Source organism: Xyrauchen texanus, chromosome 18 (genome assembly GCF_025860055.1).
Source record: "Xyrauchen texanus isolate HMW12.3.18 chromosome 18, RBS_HiC_50CHRs, whole genome shotgun sequence".
NCBI lineage: Eukaryota > Metazoa > Chordata > Actinopteri > Cypriniformes > Catostomidae > Xyrauchen > Xyrauchen texanus.
In genome coordinates this window covers 18,011,019-18,026,782 of record NC_068293.1, presented here as the reverse complement: position 1 = coordinate 18,026,782, position 15,764 = coordinate 18,011,019, and the positions used below count along the sequence as shown (strand labels likewise).

The window sequence follows — 15,764 nt, the reverse complement described above, 5'->3', positions numbered from 1 at the left end:
TACTTATTAAAACTGAACGAGTATACCAGGCCTGATACAGGAACACCTGTGAAAAGTTAGGCTAGCTTTCCAAATTTACTTCTGCACTTTTTATAATTAAAAGTAATTCCTACACCATCTGCCCTTGAAGCTAATGACATTGTATTGACATTCAGCCTTTCTCCATAACACAGGGACTCATTATGAGTCTAAGGTAGACAGGCTGAATATTAATAAGGGTCTGATTAATGGCACACGGTGGATGGTGTGTAGAGTCTATAAGCTTGGGACATTATTTCCATTTTCCAGAGATGCTTGGAGAGAAGTGTCTTTAAGAGCATGCACAATGGTGCTACAAGTTTAGTGTGTCTGGAGCAATGGAGGGGGCGGGAAGAGTCTCTAGGCTAAGGTGTATTTAAGTCTTAATTATACAGTTCTTTCTGTCATTTCAGAAGAACTGTGTGTGATTGGACAAGCCCACAGATGTATGTAGGCAGACAGAAAAATGAGACACTGAGATCACATTTGTATCACTGTTCCTGTGAAATAAATTTACATAAGGCAAAATTGCTCCTCCATTAACAAAACAAACTGATTAATCATGTCTCATTGAGAGAGTTATCACAGAGTGAGATTAAGAGCAAACTTTTACCCTTGTTAAATCAACATAACAGCATTGCATCATTTCAGCATTTTTTTTTTTCACATATTTTATTTGATAACAAAGTGGAGAGACAGGAACATGGTGGGTGAGAAAGGTAAATGACACTAGCCAAACTCAAACCTGCATCCTTGGGGGCACCACAACATGTAACAAGCATATGTGCACCATGGGCTTGATATAAACATGCCTTAAAATTTTCTTAAATGAAAACAAATTGGATGAAATTGAATTTAAGTCAAAACATTTAGATTTTTGCTTATGACAATCTATGGGAGAATAATGTGACATTAAATCACATTTATGTGTCATAAACAAGCATAATGGAATAAAATTTTTGAGGAAGATGAAACGATGGACTGACCTTCCCTTGGTAGGCCTAATATGGTCCTTGTGCGACTTTGTCTGCCCTCTGAGATTTTATTAGAGCAGCTGTGGGAGCAGGAAGACCAATCAGACCATAAACTGAGCACACAGTCACCTGGACATGCCATCTCACACAAAACTTCTTTAGGAGGTGTTTCCTCTTCACAGAGCTCCTCAGGAACAAGCTGCCCTGTTAAGAGGAACATGAGAAAAGTGTTAATGTCATTATCAAAATGGGTTTATCTTCATCGCCATCATTACAATCATCATCCTAATCATAATCAATCCTCACTTGATGTTGATGGCACTGGTGTACAGGACATCCCCTTACGCCATTATTAGCCAATTGTATTATATATGTATTATTTTTAAGTTTACTCCACTTAGAGGGAGAATATGCTGGGTCTTTACACAAACTTTGTGTAAATTATTTTTGGAGCAAAAAAGATAAATATTTAAGTACGTTTTAACTATAATCCAAAGCTTCATGAGAGGGTGGAGGCCAAGTGGTCTCTCATGTGACGTATTTCGTTGCCATGGATACAGATGTAATCTCATGTTCTCCACTCAGTTGAGACATCCAGGATGAGCACATAAATGCACCATTGTGAGTAAAGAAACAGACAAATACCGATCTAAACCAAAACCAACAAAGCTACTGTACAGCATTCCTCCTTCTCACTTGTAAACAAGATGATGCATGTGCCTCAGTTCTCGCATGTTTCAAATGCCAATGCAATTACGTCACACGCGCATACTGCTGCAGAACGGCAGCAGGTTTATAGTTAAAAAAGAACATAAATATTAATATTTTCTACACCAAAAGCGATCATGTCGCTTTAGAAGACATTTATTTAACAGCTGGTGTTGTATGGATGATGTTTATGGTGACTGTCTGTGATTTTTGGAGCTTCAAAAGAGAAATATCCATTAACTTGATGTGGCAGGGCAGAGGGCGGGCCGGGTCGTGATCCTACACACCCGGTCCTGTATTAGGCTAATTAAGCATCCGAGGGATAAATGTCGACTGCAAATGATCTCTCTCTCCTGCACGATCCTCTGCAGTCGACCTTTATCCCTAGGAGGCTTAATTAGCCTAATACGGGACCGGGTGTGTAGGATCACAACCCGGCCCCGCCCTCCGCCCTGCCACATTCCTCCCTCGTTCTCTCAGGTTGGGGAGCCCCCCCCCTCGTTCCTTTCCCTGGGGGAGGGCGTGCTTTAAGTCTAGTCTGCCGGCAGGTCATCCCCATCTACCTGGACGAGGGAGGGGACAAGGTGAGGGAAACAGAAATAATTAAAATGGGGGGGTACTTCCTGTAACAGTGTAGTACCCCCCCCCCCCCAAAAACTGTAAAATTTAAAAGAGGGAAAAGGCCAACGCAGAGCGACAGTGTGAGAGAGAGAGGAGAGAGAGATGGAAAAAAAAACCTCTTATTCGCCAGTTCTCCGATACGCCGCAGCTTGTTCCTCGGCCACTCCTCCACCCTCTATCGGACGACAGCCGAGCCTCTCTGGGCGGATCAGAGGCAGGCCTCCAGCCCCTGGCAAACGGAACGCCCCGCCGCCTTCTCGGGGAATAGAAGGGGTCTCCTCCGTCCCTGGCAGCAGTTCTCTCGCTCCAGGCAGTCGGCAGTGAGCCCCTCCCCACTCGCGGTCGGCGGTCTTAAACCCCGCCGCGTTTCAGCGGCTGGTAGGGAACTCCTCTGCCCCTGGCAGCGGCCCTGACTGCTCCAGGCGGTCGGTTAGGAGCCCCTTCTCCCCTCGCGGTCGGCGGCCATCGTCCTCTTTCAGGCGGCTGGGCTCCTCGTCCCCCGCAGATGGCCGCGGCTGCTCCGTCGGGGTGGACGGTAGTGGCAAGAACGCTACTACGGCGTATCCCTCCTCCTTCCCGAGCTTCGGCACCAGTGTAACGTATTCAATGGAAAGGAGGAGGCGAGAACCGGCTTGATGATATAAATAATGGTTTAATAATAAACTTAAAAGAAGACACAAACACACACGACGGACATGTCCGTAAACGATCTCTCTCTCCCGCACGATCCTCTGCAGTCGACCTTTATCCCTCCTTCCGCAGTTGGCCTTTATCCCTCTCGGAGGCTTGATTAGCCTGATAATGGACCAGGTGTGTAAAATCCCGACCCGGCCCCACCCTCCACACGTTCAGTGTGGAAACCCCCTTTAGAACAGCATAGATTTCCATGCTGGTCCAAGCTGGTTTATGCTGGTTTGGTGCTCCTTTTGTTATATTACATTAAAGTATGTATAGTCAGTGTTGGGCTTCGGCTATCATGCTCTCGAAGTATCAGCATTGGCCTATGAAAAACCCATATAAGTTAACCGTTTAACGGTTAAACGGTTAAATACAAAGTGAAAACCTTGAGGTAGAATAACCCATTCAAAACAATTGCCACAGAACTCAGTGTTAGAAGAGTAAATCATTATTATTATGTGGTCTCTCATTATCAACACTCATATGCAGTGCTTAAATCTTTTTTATGCAACTTTGATGAAGACAAAATGAATTTTATCTCCAAATAAGGGATCAACAGTTGCAATTCATCCTCCCTTTTGTCTTTAATCACTCTAATGGGAAACATAAATATAGAGTGGGCAATTTAGACTTTATTATGCATGATGAACACAACATCGTCTTAAACAATAAAAATATGACGACACTACAAACCCTCAAAATCAAGAAAATACTGTTATTTTGAAAACGATTGCACTCTTCAATCATCAAAAAGATGAACTAAATTCAGTAATGACTGCTTGATCTGCTGAGCAGAATTTGTTCCCTTTTGACTACAAGAAGGACAAGATTTGAACAGGAAGCAGTATTTGTGAGAAAGAAACCAAAGGCCATTTAATTTATTGGATGCCATTGAGCTATCAAAATGTATCACTTTGTACAGAAGAGAAAGAGAGAGCTAGGCTGTCTTCTGAAGTTGGTGAGAGGAAAACTCTCATTTCATGCATGATAGAGAGACCTTAATCATTCCATTCTGTTCTCTGGGATTACACAAAATGTTCATATAAAGATTAAACCCTAAAAAAAACATCTCCAACACAACAGACACACACAAACCTCTTATGCAGCTTACTATGACAGATCAATTTCCCAAAAAAAGAAGTCGGGTAGTGGTGTCAAAACATTGCTATGAGTGAACAACTTCAGGTCTGACAAGGCGGCATCATTATTTCTGTTGAACCCTGTCACTCACTTCCAAACAGACAGTTAGGCAATAACAACCCAGAGGCAGATTTGTTATCCACTTATTTCCCCCTTCTGTAACTGCATCCATGTCAACAGTCCAAAAATTAGAGAGAGAGAGAGAGAGAGAGAGAGAGAGAGACTTTGACCTTTAAATCCTCTTTTATATACAATAAAACCAAAAAGATCATATAAATAATACATTATAAAATAAACCAAAAAAAGATAAAAACACACCTCAAAACAATAACAAAAAAATATACTGAAATAACATCCATTATTACACCATATCATATTAACATGTCAAAACCTCTCTGTGGCAGGGCGGAGGGCAGGGCCGGGTCATGATCATACACACCCGGTCCAGTATTAGGCTTATCAAGCCTCCGAGAGGGATAAAGGTCGACTTTTATCCCTCTCTGAGGCTTGATTAGCCTAATACGGGACCGGGTGTGTATGATCACGACCCGGCCCTGCCACATTCCTCCCTCATTCTGGCTGGGGAGCCTGAGAGAAAAATATATTATTCTTTAACTCATAGTAAGTATACTCCACAGTCAATCACCTTTTTACAAGCCCTTTTAACATATGTAGAGGATCTAACCCTCCACTAAGAAGAATCTTATTTTTTCTTGTCAGCCAAATTGCCAGTTTTGCCATTTTTAACAAAACAAAAATATATTTTAAATGTGAACAGACAACAAATATATAAAACACCGTTTCTGAAACTCCACAAAAAGGACATTCTTCCCCTTGTAAAGAATATAGATGTGCCTTGTGTCTGTTTGTAGCTATTATCCAGTGAACAATCTGCCAATGAAGATCTCCTGTCCTTTTTACAATTGACTTCTTATACAACGACCTCCAACTCCCTTTTGGAGAAAAGCCTGCCTCAATAAATCTTGTCCATTTGGTCTCAGGTAGTTCCTTTAGTGCTCAAAGTCCTTCTCCTGGTTTAAGGATTAAAGGCCCACATTTAAACCATTTAGTTTGTAATAATCTAATATATCTCTTAGCTGAAACATATTATCAAAGATCGTTCTTTCAGGGATACAATAAGACTGATATTCATGTATTATATCAGTCAAAACAGATTTCAGCCTATTTGCTAATACTTTAGCTATTAAAGTATAATCAGCTGTTAGAATAGCTAAAGGCCTCCGTTCTTTAGAACAGTGTTTCCCAACCTTTTTTCTGCCACGGCTCACTTTTTACAACAAAAAAATTATATGGCACACCACTATTCCACATAGGCTAACCATCGTCAATAGTTTTCCTTTTCAAGAACTTGTCCATGTTTTCTGTCCGTCTTAGTAGTGTGTTTACTTGTAATGTTTGAATTTCAGCTATGCAAAAAAAAAAGTCATATAGGCAGGCTACACTGTGTGAGGTCACAGGTATCATTTAAACTGCTGAGCATGACCTTTAACAAAAAAAGACCACAATAATAGACAAATAATAATAATTTTGAGTTTCAGTAATGGTCTTTCGTCATTGTAAACGCATTTCACATGAGTTGTGTCGCTCAACGATCCGTTCAACTTCAGCACCAAATGCCGCATCGCCCTCAACATCACAAGCGTCACAGAGGGGCGATTTTACGAGTTTGCCACGTACAAAAGTGGGAGGTCTGCACAAACATTGAAAACATGTATTTGGAAGAGACAAAAAAAAGCTTTGATAGCAGAAAGTAATAAAAAGACTTGTTTATGGTTAGGTCTAAGTGTTTTATTGGTGAATTTAAATTAGTTCAATAACTGGACCCTCTGCTATTTGTGAGGTGTCGTCAGTATCCGTGTCTTCTCTTTTATACAGTTTTGGAAAAATGTCCACTGCGATTTTATGCAAATGTCTCAAATCTGAAGTCTTTGATCCATCAGATGTCATCAGACAGTACATTGCAGCTATAGAAGCTTAAGAATGCTGATGAACATTTGACATAATCTGAAAGAACTCTTGTTAATTTTCAAAGATTTTTTTGTTTGATCTTTGCAGTAGAAAAAGAAGTGTACTGCTGACAAAAGATTTTTATTTGTGTTTTTCTATTTCCCACCACTGTATTAAATTGTCAAATTCATCTTTTTGAGAAACCTAGACACTCCAAACATTTACAATTGTTCCTGAAAATCATTCTCTTGTAATAACTTCACATTAAACTTCCAGTAAGGACTCTTTGATGGACACTGTGACAAAGTAATATTCACTGTAGTAAAATTATGTGCATCTGATATGCAGCATGGAAATATTTTAGAGTCTATGGCTATTATTTACTGTGTGCTTAATATAGAATTGTTCAAGTCTTGCTGCACTATTTCTCCACACATCTTTAAAATAATGCTGAATAAAAATGCTTTTCAAGAGAGAAAATGATAAAAAGTCCGGCTCACTGTTTCTATCCAGATAAAAATCAAGAGTACAGTTCCAATCACCACCGACAATTAAGAAATCATCATTTTTAAACAAAGAAATTATATCCATTATATCTATACTCTATTCTGAGCATAGATATTTATAAATACAATCACTTGATTGTTAACAATTTTGTCAATTTTACAAGCCTTGCGTGCAACAGTGAGAAAGTTTTTCAAACTAAAATGTTTTTGCTTGGAAATCACATCATAGCCAACAGTTTTTTGAGCAATCAATACCAACTTTAAAAAAAAATTGTTAGCATCAGGAAATTATTTAAGAACATCTATCTTTTTCCCTTTGGTTTGATCCAAAAACTCTGAACAACTATCACAACAAGCCGAACAACTATCACAATCTTCCATCGGTTCTCCAACACTTTCTTTCTTTCTCAAACAATAAATAAGACTGCAAAACACAGACATAGCCATTTGTACCATCTCCATTCTCAGTAACAGAAGCAACTTTGTCCTGCATAGTTAGGCCTATTTCAGATTCACCATCTCGCCTAGAAAGATTAAGTGCCTTCACCTCTGATTTTGAACTCTCACCAGAAGCAATCCACTCAACTGGCAGAACAACATGAGAGGTCTCAACGGGTAGAGAATGCAGATCTCTTTTCAGGTTCAAAATGTGTTAGTTCTCATCCTTGTTAGTGCCATTATTCTCTGTGCACCTTGTGTGTTTTTTTTTTAATTATGGCCTAAATCTCCGCACTCAAAGCAATGCATGCTATCTGTAGTTGCAAAAGTCGTGTACAAACTGTCTCCATGTTGTATCTGAAAAGAAACTTCCAAAAACTTGTTCCAAAATTCTTGTTTAGTTCACACTTTCTTGTTTCCTGTTAGTTTTCTTGTTTTGTAGTCCTTTGTAGTTTTATTTTATGATTGGTTCTTCCTGATTGTTTCCACAGGTGTTCCTCATTCAATTGTTTGCCTCTGTGTATTTAAGTTTTCCCTGTTTCCCTTGTCACTCTACTCATGTTTAATCCAGTGATTTGTACATTTGTTCCCTGTGTTTTGTTTCTTTATGTTATGAGTTACCTGGTTTTCTTTTGTTTAATAAAGACACTGCATTTAGATCATCCATTCTCTTTTGACTTGTTACAGAAAGACTGACCAAAAAATGTATCTAGCGGCTGTCAAGTTCTGCTTAAGCAAGGGGCCCGTCCAGTTGAGGATCATGTCCGTGAGTTTTTAGAACTATCAAATTTAGGGCACTATACAGACCGCTCTCTGGTGGTTTTCTTAAAATAAAGACTAGTGTACTCCAACCGCTTTCACAGCCATGCACCACTAGCTTGCCACGTGTATGCACTCGGAGAAAGAGGGAGAGAGAGATGTTTTTTTGTCTCAAATGAGGCATAGATATTAGATATTCCCCAAGGAAGATATCCGGCCCTCCACCTGCAACCTTTAGCAGACAAGTTTCTTGAGTCATCAAAGCAAAGATGCTGCCGAAGGGGGTTATAAGCATGTTTTTGGCTATAGTGCTTTTCTAGATTGCTTTAGGAAAAACCACTGCAAGCAACCATGTGCCCCAGACTTCAATGAGTTTAAAGATAACTGTAGCGTGAATGAGTTGGAGGACACTTGAGCACAATTTAACTAACTGCAGTGAGCGCCAGTAACCTCCAACAGCCAAGGAGGTATTTTGTCTGTTCCTGACAGTGACATCGGGGGATCCAAGAGATTTATTGACCACTTGAAGCAAGTGCATTACAATTTCTATTGCCTCTTGCAGTGCGGGTCTCTGTGTTGCAGAGAAATATGAAGAAAGACAATGATAACAATACGATGGCTTTGTTTGAGGAACAGTCTAATATTTTAAGGAATATTTCACCCGAAAATGAAAATTCTGTCATAACTTACTCTGTTGCTCCATAACCAGATTTTTTTTTTATTGTTTTAATCTTTACACATCTTTTTGCCCTGTAATTAAATAAATGTGTGACTCTGGTCTGTCAAGCTCCATAAAGAATGAAAAATAAACAAACAAAAAACAGTAAAAGTAATCGATACAACTTGTGCATTATTTTTGAAGTCCTATGAAGCCATACAAAGTTATTTGATGAACAGACCAAAATTTTAGTCAAAATTCACTCTCAAATCAATTCAACTCTTTGTCTTCAGGGATGCCATTTTGCCAAGATAGATATTTATACTTCGTAACTTTATACACTAATGTAAACAGTGCTATAAAACTGAAGGGTTATGGTAAATTCACAATGCTCCAGAGTAAAAAAAAATATAGCATGAATTATACAGTAAAAATGACTAAGTAACAAATATTCTCATTTTTACTAACTGAAAAGGGCTGTTATTCTCTTCATCTGAATGTTGTACAAACTCCTGGAATACCATAACAGGTGCTAGCCAATTTGATCCACTAACTGTATTAAGTTAAACTGCAGAAAGAACAATGCAGGAGCTCTCAGTAACAGCACTGAGTTGTGGGTCACACCGCAGGCATCAAATGACTCCAGATTCCCACCTCCCTAAATCATACCACTTCCCCACTGTGATACAATGTATTACAAATAATTGTGAAAGTTTGAAAAGAACATTTTGCCCCTCGAGAGCTTGATAAAAATGTGCATGCAGATTGTCGAAATTAACCTTAACAACCCACAAAGAGAGCAAAAACCATTGGCAGGGCCACATCTTCCTGACTGAAATCTAATTTGCTCACTTGCATTAAAGAGGAGGGAAGATATAAATAAATAAATAAATAGTTCTGCTTTTGAGCACCCCTTAATCTGTGTAACATTTTATGCAATGCTGTTCAGAAAGAACTGAAGAAAATAAAGTGAGGAGGAGGTAGAGAGGAAGACAGAGAAAAAAGAGAGAGAAAGAGTAAAGGCCCCAGCACGCTTTCTACAAAATCAAAGAACGAATGTGTGTGATGTCATTTAGAACAAAACCTGGCTAAAAACGTTTTTGTTTCAGTGACTCGTAACTTTTCGTTTGTATCAAACTTTCAGGAAAACTTCTCACAGCTGCTAAACACCTTCTTGCTGTCATTGGTCCATGTAATCAGTAGGTGTGACCTGGAGCTCCACCTAATTTGAGGTTGACAGTTAATTCCCATTCAGTCTGTTCAGATCATGTCAACATGAACACACCGGCATGTAGAGTTATTAGAAAGCTGGTATGATCATTCAAATTTTCCAAGAACTGGTCATGGAATTTATAATTTTATTAGTCTACAAAAGCAATCAAATCTACTAAAACACTCTTAAGTACACATTAGAGGTGACCGATATATCGGTTTTGCCGATTAATCGGCCGCCCTGTTAACGATTTCTGGAACTATCGGTTATTGCCAAAAACCCATTCCGATAATTTCCCCCCATTGTGTCCTGTTGTGTCCGGTGCTGGAGCAGCTGGGAAGGGCGTGTTGTCATTATACAGTATGAGAGCGGCCTCTAAAGGCTAAATAAAAACACTGATGCCCAGGGGCGAAAATTTCTTCAAAATGTTGGGGGGGACAATAAACATAACAATTCTCAAGAGCAATTTTTGAAGGGGACACCAAGGTTTTTTTTGTTGTTGCCTCATTTGCATTTGTATCATTTCATTTCTTAAACAATTATTTTAAGAATATATCATTATATTATTTACAATACACATATTTTAATGATATTTTAGGGGGGACAACCCTCAGATGAGGGGGTCCTGACCCTCATCGCTATGATGTTGATACATATATGTATGTATAGATATATATATATATATATATATATATATATATATATATATTGTTTTGTTAGACAATATTGACAAATGCTTATCAATAATACTCTTATGGCAAAAATGTTTACAGTGTTCAGTGGCTAAAATATCAATATGACTAAATGTTACTAAAATATTACTAAAATGTCAACAGTTTTCTTTGACTAAAACTACATTAAAAAGCTCAGTAAGCCAAACAAAACAAAGCACAATTACAGATGTGTTTGCGAGTGTCACGCCATATGACAAGTCTTCACAGAGATATAAAGAGACATGATGCACCGTTAGCAAAGTGGGATTTCAGAAAATGATCCACACACTGAGGTGCCAGAGGTACTAGATTTGGAAATACCAGTTGGTCATTAAAAAAAAAAAAAGAAAACACACAACAGCAACAACAACAACAACAGTTTTAGTGGTTTGAGTGAACCACACTTTTATATCCAGATTCCTTTTCAAAAGAGTTTATAGAAAGTACATGTTACATCCTGCTTAAATGTCCCTGTTTGTTTGGACAATCTTATTTTCATGAAAACGTGTATGTTCTTATTTATTGTTCTATTTTATTTAATATTGTAATATTGAAAAAATAACAAGTTTGCAGTAATGCAAAGATGTTATTATTTAATTGTGTAAAAATATTTTTATTTGAAAACACTGCATTTATAGTTGTTGTTGTTGTTGTTACTAGTATGTATGTTTGAGTTGAGAAATACACATTTCAGCATTATCAGTAATCTATTTGTGCATTTTCCTTGATAACTAAGCAAGTTGACTCATGTTACCATTTGTTTATTATATCGCAATCGCATATCGCAATATTAGCCTCAATAATCGCAATATGACATTTCCCCCAAATCGTGCAGCCCTAATTAAAATGAAATATTTTTCTTTAGATTCGGATACCCAAGTATGGGGCATAGAAGATCTCGGGACTGTGGAATTATTCTGAATGTGGGTTCAGGGGTGTCCTGAGAGAAAATTTAGATCAGAGCTGTTGTCCACATCACTGTTGTTCTGTCGCGCTCTTCACTAGAGAGGACGAGAGGGCGCAACCGTTGTCATGAAGTCTTGCATTGCGGATGGAATCAATCCGGTGTCCGACGTAACCTAATTGTTAGCAAGGCAGCTAGCATTAGCAAGTTCATCCAGTCTGACCCTACCCATTAGCGCGTTGCGAGCAAAGGTGAGAGCGTTTTCAATTCATTCCTATGAAAGCCGAGCGTCATGCTCGCAAAGTGGATCGTAGGATTGGCAGCGGTGCGGAGCAAGCTCTCTACTAGTGCTGTGAGCACCTTTTGGAGAGGATTTTGTCCGCCCCAGTGGAAATTCAGCCTGAGAAAGCCAAACTGCTTGTGTTTGAGCGACACGCAGTAAATATAAAAAATTCCTCAAAAGCTCATAGTGTATTTTCTTTATTATGATATATATCGATATAGTTTTATCGCCCAGCCCTACGTGTGCATCAGTTCATCAGCCTTCATCAGTTGTCCAGACTGGAGTGTTTTTAATCTTTTCTGGCTGCAGTTTAGTTAGCACTGCTTTGCTAAACATAGATCGCACCATTTAGGTGAGCAAACGATCACATATTTTCCAATCAAATGTATTTATATAAATTGCCTCATTGTGTAGGGTACTGTCAGATCTACAGATGTAAAACATTACCACCGCAGACAGTTGTTACAGAAAAGTTGTCAGCACATATGCTCATCTCAGGCAACAAAAGATAAATCGATGATGAAAACCGAACGTTCAAAGAAAATGCACTGAAAGTTTGCTTTTATTCACTGTTCTTGAAGTGTTAAAAGGGCGTGTCTCATCTGTGCATGGTCTCTCAAAAAGTGATAATGTGGAACTGAACCTGGAAATTTCCAGATTATATTTGGTTTTATATACAGCTGTGAGTCAGCCCGTTCAATCAGGAACAGCATCAACTCAGTTTGTTCTTCTTTTCCCTATGATTATCTGCAGGACTAATTTTCCCCTCACTGAATATGATGATATTTTATAGAGAAAATGGAAGACAATTCTTTTTAATAGAAAACTTTTTAATTCAAATGTATTCTTAAGTAAACATGACATTTCTATGTCCATTGTTTTCATGTGGGTTGATATTGTGTGAGGGCTTTAGCAGATCTAAATGTTCCTCCTCAGTTTTCATAATTTGTAAAATGTTAAAATTATTATTATGCTGTTGTTGTTTTTTCAAAGTAAACTTGCCCTCGCCAAGTTTTCATCTGGATAATTTGGCCTACGCAAGAAAGTGGCTGAAGAGCCCTGCTCTAGATTGTTCGCTCACTGCCACACACATGTATTTTTTTCTAATCCAGTCTGTTTCTATGACGGATGAATAAACAGTGGTGCAAAAAGATGCTCTTCACACAAAAGCATTTTATAAGAAAAACTCAGAAAATTGTTTGAGTTAAAAACATGTTAATGCTGTAACTGTACACCTGTCAAGGCAACAACTTACCTTTTGTTCTCTCTTTTTATTTTTTATCTGTACTCTTGGCCATTTTTGAAACTCTTGTTTTGAAAACCTTCAGTGGTGTAAGTGTCATGTGAACACTAGGAAGGAGAAGTCAACCCATTGTCGCTGTCACTACTCGATCCGTACCGGAAACACGATTGGTACTGCGCATGTGCGAAAACGAATCGGTTACTAACGTAACCTCGGTTCTCTCTAGATGAGGGAACGAGTATTGCATAAGCTAGCTTACGCTACGAGAAAGATTCATCTTTTCTGAGATATTGAAGCCAAAAAATTATCCTTAATTTTGTATCCATTGTCAACGCAGTGCGGCAGCTGCAGACCTTGAGTGGGCTAGCTAGCGAGCTCATTGGTTGCTATGCGGCAACTGCTGCAGCCTATAGACGAGCTTGGGCGAACTCGCGATCCAATGAGAGGCGCCCGACGCTCACTGCATCAAAGCCCGCCAAAAGGGCGTGACTAGAGTGCATATAAGCGTAGTTCGTGAGGCTGGAACCCTGGTTTTCATTGAATGAAGTGAAAAATCGCCGTGGGCGCTGAAAGCACGGCCGGTTACGCAATACTCGTTCCTCATCTAGAGAGAACCGAGGTTACGTTAGTAACCGATTCGTTCTCTTCACGAGAGGTTCTCTCAGATATGTAAGCTAGCTTACGCTCACGGGAACCCTTTGTCAATGCCGCAGCGTGCCAAGCATCCACTGCATGAGCCCCAGAGAATTAAGGGGACCCGGGGAGCCCTTGTGAGTGGGGAATTAATATTTGGCCGGCAAGAGTGCGGGCCAGTGTGTGTGTAGTACATAAGCACATAGACAGCGGGCGGTGCCGGGTCTGTGTGGACTGTGTCCCATTAATGCAGCTCACCAGGGAGCTGTAGCATATTAAACCACTAGCAGTTTAGCCTGCAGAGCGGGTACTTCCAGATTGTAAAATCTGACAAAGGTGGAGGGGAAGCCCAGCCCGCTGCCACACATATGTCGTGAATGGAAATCCCGCTGGACCATGCCCACGAGGAGGCCATGCCTCTAGTGGAGTGAGCCTTAATGCCTAGTGGGCATGGTAGGTCTTTTGACGCCGCACGCGGCAGCAATAGCGTCCACTATCCATCTGGACAGTGTCTGTTTCGAGGCGGCAGACCTTTGGTGCGCCCTAACTAAACGAAAAGCTGCTCGGAGCTTCTGAAAGATGCGGCGCGCGCAGTATACAATCTCAGTGCTCTGACTGGGCAAAGGAGATTGGCGTCGCGTTCGCTATCAGATGCTGGTAGCGCCGACAAGGAAATGATCTGTGCTCTGAAAGGAGTACTGACCACCTTGGGGACGTAGCCATGTCTAGGCTTTAAAATGACCTTGGAGTCACTTGGTCCAAACTCAAGACACGCAGCGCTGACAGATAGTGCGTGAAGGTCTCCCACCCGTTTAACTGATGATAGGGCAGTTAGAAAAACGGTTTTAAATGAGAGGTGTTTCACATCCACGGATTGAAGCGGTTCGAAAGGGGGGGCTTTCATAGCTTCGAGAACTATAGAAAGGTCCCAGATAGGAACCGATGGGGGCGCGGAGGGTTCATCCTTCTAGCTCCCTGAGGAAGCGGATGACCAGCTCAGTATTTACGCTGTGACTGGCCGTGCAGGGGTTCAGCGTAACGCCGCGATGGCCGCCACGCATACACTTTGAGCGTGGATGGGGATCTGCCCTTATCCAGCAGCTCTTGTAAAAACACGAGCAGCGGCGACACCCCACATGTCCATGGGTCCAGGTCTCTGTCGGTGCACCATTTTGAAAACACAGACCATTTTGACGCATAGAGTCTTCTCGTGGAGGGGCTCTAGCGTGTATGATGGTGTTTATTACTCCTTCTGGCAAAGCGACGGGTAGTCATTGATCACCCACGCGTGTAGCACCCAGCGCTCTGGGTGGGGATGCCAGATCGTTCCACGAGCTTGCGAGAGGAGATCTGCTCTCACTGGGATGGGCCACGGCGCTGTCAGTGACAGCTGCGTAAGCTCCGGGAACCATGTTTGATTCTCCCAGCGTGGGCTATGAGGAGCACCGAGTGGCGCTGCTTCCTGATCCTCTGCATTACCTGTGGCAATAGCAAGACGGGAGGGAAGGCGTAAGCGGGCGGTTGGGCCAGTCCTGGGCCAGCTGCCCTCGCTCGAGAAAAATATTGGGCAGTGAGAGTTCTCTTCTGACGCTAAAGAGGTCTATCTCTGCTCTGCCGAATATGCGCCATAACGCCTGGACTGTTTGAGCGTGCAGGGACCATTCCCCTGGGGAATATTGTCTCTGGACAGTCTGTCTGGGCCGCCGCTCAGGTGGCCTGGCACGCGCGTCGCCTCAGCGAGCGCAGGTGGTGCTGGGACCAACTCAGTATGCGTTTCGTCAGATGGAAGAGGTTCCTGGATCTGACACCGCCCTGACGGTTTAGATAGGATACCACAGACCTGTTGTCCGAGCGGACCAGGACGTGGTGACCCTGAATGATCGGGAGGAAGCACACGCAGCGTGCATCGACCGCTATCATTTCCAGACAATTTATGTGAAGGAGCTTTTCCTGAACTGACCATAGGCCAAAAACCGGAGAGCCCTCGCGAGACCGCGCCCCAACCCATGTTGGACGTGTCTGTCGAGATGACTTTTCGGCGAGATACAGCTCCCATCATCACTCCCCGCTGATACCACTCGGCCACTGTCCAGGGCTGCAGAGCTGAAATACAGGTCTGAGACACTCTGATTGGCTGGCGGCCTGTGGCCCAAGCCCGGCGAGACGCTGGTGTTCAGCCAATGCTGAAGCGGGCGATGCGCAGTAAACCCAGTTGAAGTACTGCTGCGGCTGAGGCCATGTAGCCTAGCACTCTCTGAAACTTCTTCAGAGGTGTGAGGCTGTTCATCTGAAATGACGCTGGCTACT

The 15,764-nt window shown here is 41.4% G+C and overlaps 1 protein-coding gene across 1 annotated transcript in view; it reads right to left on the bottom strand.

Moving 5' to 3' along the window:
- The window catches only part of LOC127658855 (thrombospondin type-1 domain-containing protein 7B-like), a 367,438-nt gene that overhangs the window by 159,568 nt on the left and 192,106 nt on the right, over positions 1-15,764 (bottom strand). Inside the window, exon 9 of the mRNA XM_052148387.1 lies at positions 1,005-1,196. Within this exon, the coding sequence (XP_052004347.1) occupies positions 1,005-1,196 (192 nt within the window). The remainder of the gene's footprint in view (positions 1-1,004; positions 1,197-15,764) is intronic.